We start from the raw sequence: 12,048 nt of genomic DNA, 5'->3' as shown, positions 1-12,048 counted from the left end.
TTAACTGTTGCGCTTTGAAGTCAGGGACGGTATAACAAGTATAAGATTGACTTTTGATTTCGATCTTGGCGTCAAAATGTTTACCAAAATGTTGAAAATCAGTCGCTAATCTGCAGCCGTCAAGCGTGTTTGATGGTAATCGCTGATGAAAGCTTTCCTTGTAAAAAATACTGGTGGATTCTGTTTCTCTAAGACTTTTATTTCATTCGGTTGACATCAATCACAGCCTTACTTGCATTTGCAGCTACTATAATTTATCAGGCCGGTATACAGTATGTGTAACCTGTTTTAAATCTCTTTATTATTTTTCCACAAAGTAATGCTACTTATGACATTATGGTGACGTGACGTTTCGTGTTTTTGCTGTTGATTTCATAAAACTTTATTAAGTTATAAAACAAGTGTGCGAAGTTGTCATCAAAGGTTTTCGTGTTATGTGTAAACAATTTTACGAGGGATTACACGGATTGCACGATATAAACTTCCTCCGCTCGCATAACTATAGATATGACAAATACATGCTGAATATGTGTTCCGTGATGTCTCACTGTATTAGTCGTTACAATAATCCGATTCTAAATTTGGTAAGGTTGAAGCTTATTTCTATGAAAATGTGATCAGACAGTTTTCAGACTTTAATCAAAGATTTACTATTATTAGCAGAAAAGCAATGTTCTAAACGTTAAATGTTGTTTACCAGTTGTATATACATGTTCTATACTGGCTATACTTTTTTACACTGTATTTCAAATGATTTTGTTCTAGGATGATTTTTGGGATGTTCGGAGTTTGTGCTCCCAAAGTTTTGAAATTTTAGTTAACATTAGTATAGGAATTTACATATAGGTGTCGTAAATTCTTATTTTATACCAAATTAGTTTATTGGAAATATATGCTATACCAAACTGATAAATCATCATCCAAAAAGCTTTGGCTGTAACTTCATGAACAACAGATTTACACGCTCTCTCAGAAATTTTAAAGACATAAAACTTGAATCTTTTATCAATGAACCATAATTTACTAAGTAATAATCAAATCTTTTTTAAATCTTCAATTTTAAATTTCCCAGTTAAAGATAAAAAAGCCAGCATGAAAACAAAATATTTGATTAATTTTTTGTTAATTTTAACCTCAAGAATTTCAGCACAAAAGAACAAGGAGCCTATATATATATATGGCGCCCGTTTGTTTTAATCTAAATGACTACCATGCGAATAGTTTTCTTCGTCAATTTTAACCAAACTTGCACTTTAAGTTTACAGGAAAGGTTTTTCACAATCTTCAATTGATTTTTTTTCTTGATTTTGTCCATCGGCCACGCCCCAAACACTGCAGTTAGGAGAGTTGGCATACTTTGTTGACAAAATCATCTAACATAGAATAACACAAACGTAGCCATCTTTTTAGGCAAGTAATTACAACTGAGTTAATCCTTCTCTGCCGCTGGCTATATATTTCCAGCTAACGAGATATGGCCGACTCGCACTTTAAAAGTTTATTGTACCATATAGTTGTGGTATATATACCATATATAGTAAGCAGGCGTTGCACAATTTCCATTTGCAGAAATTAGGCGTCACCATATATAGGGTTGACTCTACCAATCCCTCACAAGCTGCATTAGCCATTATATTGGTGTAACGGATAAGACTGTTGTACACTGTCATGTTCTTATCGAGGTAACGGCTGCCGCAACAACCGGGTTTTCTTCAGACACCACTGCATTAGCTCAAACGGTCAATCCCACCATTTAATGAAACGGGAACAACGAATAAAACGTCAACTGCTGGCTGGGATGTCTACTGAAATAGGAGCCACAATTAAAAAAACGTCTGTACCCGAGCCAGTCACATCTAGAATCCTATCAAAGTCAACTACCCTTCCCATTTTAGCATGCGGCACGCGGATCTAATCAACCGAGAGGGAGGATGAAATAAAAGTGACGGCCTTAGACCCAAGCAAATAAAACTTGCGTGCGATCAAAAGCATTGAAACATAAGGAAAATACAACTCACAACAGTGAAAAAAACATGCGCAAAAAGAGGCGAGAATTAATAACAATACGAAAGAAGCAAACGATATACTGTAATAACTGTAGGGTCAAACCTCATTTTCAAAACAACGAAAAGTGCAGTAAACTCATACTATGAAACTCTCAATTGCATAAATAAATATTCAAACAGCAAACACAATTTGAAATAAGAAAAAATTATCGTTACTACAGCATCTTGGGAAAAAGCTAATATAACCACTGAAACCCTGTGTGTGTAACGCCACTTTTGCACTTGAGTCAAATAATTACGCTTTAGAAAGTGTACATTACTACAGATAAACTTGCAAAATATATACGCGACGTCGGTTTACAAAATAATTAATCATTGCACACTTGCAACTGTACAATTTACGGCAGTTGAGTTATTTGGTAAAACTATCAATGCTTTATATATATTTCCGCTCTATTTTAAAAATTTTTATAACCATTAAGTTGATGAATTCTGAAAGAAATTAAGAACAAGATTGACGATTGAAACCAATAAACGTATGATAAGTATATAGATGTTATGTATTTTTTTAAAGGTATTTATGATTAAAATCGGTATAATTTGAATATTCGTTTTAGGTTTATATTACATCTAACAAATTAATAGAAAAATTGAATAGCGACAAATGCCGAAAACATTTCATATCCGCACCAACTTTCCAAAAAATTGCAGTAACAGCAAAAAAACACAACAAAAGTTTGTGATAAAACTAGAAAATATCTCATTTTTTCAGTTAGTAACTGAGCAGTGTCCAACATCTTTGCCTGTTTGTATCGTTATGAGTTTGACGGAAACTTTGACAACTATTTTTCTTAGAACAATCACAATACGTGCAACCACACACAAATCTACTAATAAGAAAAATGTTCTTGATATTTTTAGTTAGGTATACGTGACAGCAAGCAGATACGGATATGTTTTAATATTTCCTGTAAAATTCGGTTTGTACTACCGAGAGTAACCCACCAAATCAGTTTTTATTGTAAAAGATTTACCAATGTTGCCTGTAACAACAAATACTTTTGGGAATGTTGTTTAAAAATATTTATTATAAAGTGTAGGTTGATTGTTCCTGCTCCTGATGACTACAAACTAATTCTGTGCTATATGATCGAACCAACTCGAAATACCTCTTGTAGGAGAAATATCAAATGTGCTTTTCTCATCAACTTTAATCTGCCTGAACAAAACATGCGGCTATAACTCTTCGATTTCCAAGTAAAATCTTATCAATAGTTTCATAGTTTAGATGCTCTGTTGTAATACCAATACCGCAACACGAGACAAGAGCAAATACAAACAAGCATCAAAAGAGATTAATGAACCAGAACGGCAAAAGCCGGCAAATATCTGTAGTCGCTATTCATGACACATGCAAAAAGCAAAAAGAGTGGTCATTTTTGTATGTAGCAACCTTTAAAAACAATTAAACAATCAGATTTTTCTAAGTATGTAATTTTATGCAAGCAAAAAATAAAAATTTCAAAAGGAGATAAATTGTAAATGAATTTGATAATTGGTTTGCTGGGTAGTTAAAGATTTAATTAACTTTTTAAACACTTTTTATTAAAGGACAACTACAATCGGAATTTTATTCTAATTTTATTTCGCTATCAAGATTTCGAGCACATGTCTCGCTGCGAACCAACTGCGGGAAACTTTTTAACAATCGAGACTCATTCGCATTTAAAAAAACTCGCCATTTTACCAAACAACATAACTGTAATTCTATAGCTGTTTTAAAATTTGAAATTAGATTTTAAAGTGTAGTTTCTTGCTCTTAAAGCTTTGCCATACTTTTCTTTGAAAAAGTTTGCAAAAGTTGCGATGCTGTTGTCATTTGAAGAAGCAAGCTAATACTGCTAAAGTGGTAATGAATTAAAGTTACCCTTTGAGGCGATATATTCTGCTTTTTCTTTTATTATCTGTAACGCTGCATATTTGACACAATGGAACAGTAACTCAAATAAGCTGCTGTATAATTACCGTTATTGGAGAGCTATTTGCATTATCCAAAATAAACTCTAAAGTCTAGACAACATTCACTGCATCAATTCATCGAAATTCTATCACTTCTTGCAAAAACATTGTCGCCGAATAGAGCACAAACCTGCAATCAAAGATCTGCGATTGCAACACTAACTGATTTAGTTAGATAAGCCATAATTATACCCCGCTTTACGAATAATTCCTTGTGTGCACATACGCCAAAAACAATGACTAAGTTGTTTTTTTTCGTTTACGCCGTATTCTGTGCTAACTGCTTTTCTCAAGATGCCGTAAAACACACTGACAATAAACAGACATCTCATACAGTATATTGTTTTAAAAATAACTCATATTCAGAGTCAAGCTGAGGCTTTACGAAAATGAAGTTAATAACATAATTTTATTTTTGTAAGAGGGCATGTGTGCATTAGCTACCATGATTTTTAAATTTTGGTTTTAAGCTTCGTTTTGTATTTATTTACGCAATGACTTTTCTGATAATAAAATAAATATATACGATTTATCTATGAGTTACTAGTTTACACAAATGTCATAGAAACGTAGAAAATGTATAAAATGCAAAACACAAGCATCAAGTCTTTTACCATGATTTTATTACGTGTTTGTTTGTTGTAGCCAACTTCACGTTATACAAATCATGTATTCCTAACTGCATAGGACGTTTGTAGTAGGTGATGCAAACATACAATTATTATATTTGATTTATTGTGTTCCACACCAACCAACTCATGTAAGTCGCTCAGCACTTAAGTGTGTAGTAGTCTGGCGCAATTTATCATTTGTTAATCCGTTTAAGCAGAAAATCCCCTTGAGTGCTGGGCATTGATAACGTTTACGCTTTGTGAGTTACTCGCTGGTCTGTATGACGTTGTCGACAAGTGGAGCGCAGATATGAAATGAGTAGCTGGCAGACAATTGAACTTCGGATTATTCTAAGCAAACTATCTGCAGTTTCACGATAAATTGTCCGATATTTGAACAACTGTTTTCAAGGCCTTACTGATAGCAATCATTTCGATTCATTTTGCTGTAAAGTCAAGCCGTAATCTGGCATTACAATAACCTGAAATATAGGAAAAGCAAATTCCGATTCCATCACTGCTTTCTTTAGCTGAGAGCAAAAGCTTTACACATTATGGGTTTTTTGTTGAATAATGCCGCTGGAAGGTCAGGTAAATATAAAAGGTCTATAAAGGGGGTATTTGCCAACAAATATTTCCATTTATTAAAAGAGTCGCTGTTATAGAAATTCTTTTATTTTGTTGTGCATACAAACTAATCACTTAAGTTTTGTAATGTTGCTAAAGGCCTATACGCAACCTATATGAAGTGATTCATCCTGCGTCATACCCTAAGTTTAAAGTGAAAACGGTATTTTGAAAATAGTTTCTACCGGTCTCAGAGATTTTGTCTATTACAAAAACCAGCTTTTCCTTTTTTGCGTTAAACGTGCCCATTTTGAACTAAATCAGAAAAACATAAAATCATTTTATAGGAATTGAATTAATCATCATCACTTTATAGAAGTTTGCAAGTGACAGAATTCAACTCAATTTCGAAACAAATTAAGGCTGAAACATGCAACCGGTCTCCTAAAACATAAGGCCTGCATTCAGTCTAGCGGGAAGTTTTCTGTAAGTTTGTCACGGTCTCCGATGCAAGGCCCAATCTTTGCCAACTTGCCCAGTTTAATAAGTTGGGGCTGAATTTGTGCCTGAAAGGTCACGATTTACTGTACAAAACAAATAAATAAATCATAATTTACACCAGCAATTTGTATGTGCAAAGTGTAATGCGTGAAATTGTGTGTAGAAATGCAATGACAAGTTTCTTAACCCAGTAACTTGTTGCCTACATGTATAGCCAAATACATCAAAACTAATGTAGATGTCGGCTAATCTTCTGTTGACGTTATTATTCTCTTTCTTTAATCGGGACGTGCCTAAAAATAGCCCAGCATTCGGTTGATATCAACGCAGAAAACAATAAAACGAGTAAAAACTTTGAGCCGACACATACCATAAACACATTTGGTGTTTGGTTTAAAAAAGCATCCCAAAATACGTCTCCATTTTTTAATTGTTAGTAAGACAATGTGAATCATGCAAATGCAATGGACACGTAATCTCAAAACATTATGTACTTATTGGTCCGTCATATGTAGCAGGTATTGCATAAGAGCAAGGAAAAAGTGAAAGGAAAAGGAAAGGAAAAAGATTAATAGAAAAAGAATAATAGAAATAAAAAGGAGAGTAATAGAAATCAAAAAGCCGTTTAAAACTTTAACTACGCTTTTATTATGAAAAGGAATTGGTTTTTGTGGGGACAGTTGAGTTGACTTTTCTCATTTTCTCCTACAAGCGTCATAATCCCAACTATAAGGAAAGCAAAAACAGATTAATTAAAACTCTGAATTGAAAATCCTAACCGAAAAACCGGCAATTTCTTAAACTTAATTCAATGCTCGAACTAACTCAAACTTTCAAAACTATATCATAAAACCTTGGAGTTGTCAACAAGTTTGTTAAACTTAATTGCTCTATCTGGTGTGATGAGGTTATTCCGGTTAATAGGTTCAGTATATCAATGTGCTCTCAAGATCAAATTTATTTCAGCGATACAATTGTGATTTCAATTTTAGCTAGGCCCGATAAATGACTAAACGCCGTTGCCTGCAACAGTTATTTCCTTGTTCGTCATTTCTCCTCGCATTGGGTGTCAGCTTGTTATAAGCCATGTTAAACTTGATAATTAACATGTTCCTACTCCAAGTATAAGTTACACACTAATTAACATGCCGTATATCTGCAATATTGAGCTGTTTCAGCTATCTTGTACAGATTTATATCTTATAGATTTAGGTCCAAGGTTACAAGAATTACTCCTTTACGCTGTCATATAGTATGGTAAAATTTGATATTCGACTAAGATAATGGCCTACAAAGAGCGTATGTTTATAGGTTTTTCGTTTTTGTAGCATCCTATCTGCTATACTTTCGTTTTGTTAAAATGTTTAGTTTTACATTTTTTTCAATATCGCTCGTGCTCTGCAATAAGCTTTGCGGTATCTTTCGTATATCTCGATTAACTTCTGAAGGATAAAGTTTATTCGGTGAAATAAAATCAGTGTGACAAAAACATTATGGTTGGGTAATGAAATTAAAGAAAACCCAATCATTTATCGCATATGAAACAAAACACAGAAAATACAATAAAAAAGAAACAGATAAAACATTTATACATAAATATACGTAATAAATAAATAATTTTATAAATAAATTAGAACGTTTAAAGAAAAAAAATAACAAAAAAAAACAACGGTGAAGTAAAGAATTTTGACCCTCGCAATCATTTGAATGATTGCTATATAGGTCGGTGTTGAGTCAAAATAGTCATGGACGATAAGCATTCTCGTTACTATCCATTCGCCCAACTAAATTTGAAGCCAAGAGGTTTAAGACATCGGAAAAGTTCACGTTTTTTCGCCAAGAAGTAAACTGAGTTGGCGTGCTGAAGGCAAAAGTGTTGAAGAGATTTGAGGTTTATAACGTCTCGTCGTGTGCAATCACCAACAGTACGTCCTGCACACTTTGCAACTAACGCGGAATCTGGCTTTTCTTGAGATCAATCGGGTCGATAGTTTTGCATTGGAATGGTGGTCATCTGCTGAAAAATCTAAAACAAAAAATTGCAATTTTTAAATTTAAGACAAATATACATACTCTTTTTCACAAAATCGAACCAACTAAGGTATCATCAAATATCCTGAAACTCGAGAGCTTTTTGCTACAGATCATAGCATTACACTGCGATACACCGACTGAAACTACAAAAACATACGGTACGACACCGTAATGCGCGCTAATTATAGTTTGTTTGTTTTACGCGTCTTCGCTCTGGTTGATTTTTATTAAATGCTTTTATACGTTGGTCGAATATAATTTGAAAGATAGCCTACACTATTAATTTTTAAGCGTGATCCGAAACTACATTTTAAATTGCATAACTGAAAATTCGGGAATTTAGAAATTAAAAGTTACCTGGTAAACTTTCAATATCACGTTTGAATAAAGTTCTGACACGGCAATATTTTGACAGGTACAGACATTTGAAACGTACGACACTTTGACAGTTTTGTAGCATGGTCCTGCAAAACAAAAACGAAAACATTAAAATGAATACCTTGCGGAACAAAACAAAAATACGCGGTATATTTTTGAAATAAATCTGAACTTTTTAATAAACATGTACGCTAATGAAATCTCACGAATGTACTTACCGAAATTCTTTTCTGGTCGGGGTTCCACTTGAAGACGTAACGAAAGCGCATAACATGAAAATGGTGAAATAGATCCTTAAATTGTTGCAGAAATGTGTCTTACAACACTTATCCAACAAAGAAGATTTTAATTCCATGACAGCAAACAAAAAACTTGACCTCTTTGCAATGGAAAATAGTCTTTCTTTCGGCGATACTTTTCGAAATGATATCTGCTTTCATATGATGAACACACCTCAACGTTTTTCAATTTATATTTTATAGCAAAAAAACGTGATGTCATAGTTTTAGTAAAAGAAGAAGGCATTTTTTTTCTAGTTCATGCTATCCGCTTTGGGCTAATACTGTATCACTAAGAGAGAGGTCTTAACATCAAATATTAAACCCTGAGTCAGCAGCTATAAATAAATTTTATATAGTCTGACGTTCACGCCTTGCGGGCAGGGGAAAACAAAATAAGCTGTCTGTTGTAACGCTTGCTGCAAGTGCGGGCAAGCTCGGGGTTCTCATGCAAACGATTCTGAAAAAAAAAACAAAGAGATAAGCCGGAGAAAAAAAAATTCAATAGTCATTGCAGCCTTGAAGTATGCAAAAATTGCAACGCCCTTGCAAATGAATAAAAGTTGCTTTAATGAAAAGGAGGAAACTCTGAAAACTGTTGTTGTTACCTATAGTTTTCAATATAAAATTTTGTGTTCCCAACAAAAGCTGAATAATAAACCACGGAATCACCATAGTATACATTGCAATTTCAAAAAGATTTAAAGGACTGTATAAAAAGTTGTATATGTACAGTAGCTGTACAAAATTAACTTGCTGTTGCTCCCATTCTAAATATTTATGAATGTTTTCGGCAATGACAATTCTATTTTTTCAGAAATTGTGTGTGAACACTTTGCCTATACCTACCTAGAAAAGTACCGTTTCCGGATTGCATTTAAAACGACGAACTAAAATCGGAAGGTTAACCTGTAAGACTTAACTGCGTGTTAAAACAACTTAAGTTAATGAGGTGTAGGCGGAAACCTCCATAAAATTTCAAAAAAGTATTTTAAGTATTGTAGTTTGAGAATCAAACAGTTACCGGTATGCTCAACTCTGTGCTAAAGCATATTTTAAAATATTACAATAACCTCGCTTGAGCTCTTTTTGGCTTAAACAAACATTTAGTTTGTTGTCAAAGAGACCATTGTTTAACCTTCTTATGTCTTTTGCGTTTTATCTAGGAGGTACTGGTTTCCTTAATCAAGTACAAGGACAAAGTTGTATGTCAGCAAACTATGTCAAGCCCTTGCTTACGTCATTAATGAACCTCAGTTTGATATTAAGGGTAAATGTCCTTTTCACATAAGCTGCTGTGAATTATAACCAAACATAATCCTATAATGCTGAGGTTGTGTTATGGGACAAATCCACTCTCAGTAGACTAGAGCCTTGAGCATATACAGCCTTGTATGTTGAGCAAGCAAGATTTGAGACATGAGCAAAATTTTTGCTAACATCAAGCTGGCGTTGATGTGTTACTAAAAGGGGAATATGATATAATAGTAGGTCATGGCATGATGGTAATCAGTCAAATCGGTCATGATGATCAAACATAAAGTATGATTTGTAAAAACATGATGATTGAAACGTGGCGTATAGAGCGTGCCCTCAGCAAAACGTCCAGGATTTGGTTTGAAATATAATCTGTTAATGTAATTTACCTAAGGTTTGGTTCAGTGAGCTGAATGCACATTTGGAAGATTTAAGGCCCAAAAATGAGATTTAGGCAATCACTAAAATTCGAACACGCAGCTTGTACATCATTTCACGTCATCTATGCTTATACTGAACTCCTATTACTATTATCATAAGAAATTCACCGAAATTCTTAAATTTGCTTATAAACGGTTTATTAGTTGGGTGTATTAGTTCTCATATCTCGGTTTTATTTACCAGACTATGGAATTTTATTTTTCGCACATTTTATCAAAACAATCTTAAGGCGTTTATTGAATACATAGTTTCAACGTATGTTAATTTTAAGTAAGCCGTGATCCTCTTTATAATTTCTAGTTGGATACGTGAGAACGTTGAAGAAAATAAATACCTCAGAAAGAGGACCACTTTTTAAGAAAATGGGAAATAGCGCAAACTAGGACATTTATTATTGTTAAATATGTTGTTTATTATAATCTTTTACGTAACTTTAAGTGAGTCAAGCGATTTGCCCCCTTTTCACACTATACGCCCTTTTTTGTACTGATTTTTCCCACTTTTCTGTAGCTCTTCAATCACTGTGTAGTAAAATTTGTGCCTTCCGTTTTAACAATTTCTGCGAGTATAGTTGTCCATCCTTTTACAAATATGAGCGACATTCCATCATACATATTTGCATAGCTTTATCCATGCAATGTGCGTTTGACAAAGACGCTCCACGCTTCCACCTCATAACGGCAGTGACATGACTTTGCATGCAGGCGTATTGATTTCATGACAAGGTTAAAAAAGTTACTACACAGTAGGCTATACTTAACAATAAGTTTTCTATGGAAGATTTAACCTTGACATAAACGTAAAAGTAAAACCACAACGAACCTTTATTTCCAGATAGTGCAGAGCCAATGGCTCTCTTGAAGGCGATATTGTGTTTACCGGTGGTAAAATGTTTATCGCTATACGGTTTTCAGCTAAACATTCAGATACGTCATTGGATTTATGAGGCCATTTAGGCCATCGTTCAGACAATGAATTTTCTTGATAAATTAGTAAAGCCACTCAGAAACCTGTAAGTCCAGTATATTGATTATGTTTTATAAGACGCATTGCTTCGACCATCGGATGAAATTTAATTTCAAGCTGTTTGTAATTACATAGAATTACACTCAACTAATCTTATAACTTCTGCATCTCTGAACAGTATAAAGAAAAATTTGATAAAGTTTTCAGAACATATTAGGGTTATTAATGTTGGTACAAAAACTTGCAAATAAATCGGGTTTTCACAAACCTGAGCTTTTGACTTTACCATTTGTAAGAACCTCAGCCGAGCCCGAAAGTATGACGCTAAGGTAAAAAAAACAAAGGCATTTAAATCTAAGCCAACGGTCTTTATGGATATACTCAGGCTGGAGAGTGTAAAGCGTGTATTGCTATGTACAGATCTGTAGTATATACGTCGTCGCTATACCACAATACGTAAATTAATGAATGAATTAAATGAAACTATCTGCTAGACACGAATCTTATGATATAGTAAATCGTTTAGGGACACAAACCGATATATCGTAAATGCTAGCGATTAAGTCGCACCAACCGAAAGTTTAAGTGTGATACCAGTGAAACTCTGACCAAAACATATGCGTTTACATAACGGGTAAGCTAACGTAAGCTATACAAGGAGTGTACAAAGAGATGCCGGTAAAGCCAATAAAGGAACAAAGAAGTTTGCATTACAAGATAACTGATTGTGTTTAATTAAGCCTGACAAGTAACGCATTATTTTTTTCAGAGCGGAAGCTACATAATTTCCAAGCATGTTTTTTAGCTTCTAACAGTTTTCTCTATTTGTGAGATAACTAGCTATATATACGACGTTATCTAAACTTGATGAAGTTCTTGCAATGTCGTCAGGCTCGTGTTTGTCACATCCCTGCAACATGTTTGTTTGTCTTCCAAATCTGTGATCTATAATTGTACCTTCCACTTAACTGTAATACCAAATTATTTAAA

At 33.9% G+C, this 12,048-nt stretch overlaps 1 protein-coding gene across 1 annotated transcript; it reads right to left on the bottom strand.

Annotated features, from left to right (window-relative positions):
- Nucleotides 1-7,145: 7,145 nt before the first annotated feature.
- On the bottom strand, nt 7,146-8,576 carry LOC143465344 (uncharacterized). Its single transcript, XM_076963578.1, has 3 exons — nt 8,335-8,576; nt 8,096-8,202; nt 7,146-7,730 (listed from the first exon to the last, which is right to left on the bottom strand). The coding sequence occupies exons 1-3, from the start codon at nt 8,469-8,471 to the stop codon at nt 7,621-7,623; spliced, it is 354 nt and encodes a 117-aa protein (XP_076819693.1). The 5' UTR covers nt 8,472-8,576; the 3' UTR covers nt 7,146-7,620.
- Between the last annotated feature and the right edge of the window lie 3,472 nt (nt 8,577-12,048).

This window comes from Clavelina lepadiformis, chromosome 7 (genome assembly GCF_947623445.1).
Source record: "Clavelina lepadiformis chromosome 7, kaClaLepa1.1, whole genome shotgun sequence".
In the NCBI taxonomy this organism is placed as follows: Eukaryota; Metazoa; Chordata; class Ascidiacea; order Aplousobranchia; family Clavelinidae; genus Clavelina; species Clavelina lepadiformis.
This window is presented reverse-complemented; position numbering and strand designations above follow the sequence as displayed.

Coding starts and splice junctions, on each gene's coding strand:
- LOC143465344 (XM_076963578.1), bottom strand. CDS start 8,471: ATGGAATTAAAATCTTCTTTGTTGGATAAGTGTTGTAAGACACATTTC. Junction 8,203..8,334: donor CCGACCAGAAAAGAATTTCG/GTAAGTACATTC, acceptor TTTGTTTTGCAG/GACCATGCTACAAAACTGTC. Junction 7,731..8,095: donor TGATATTGAAAGTTTACCAG/GTAACTTTTAAT, acceptor TTTTTGTTTTAG/ATTTTTCAGCAGATGACCAC.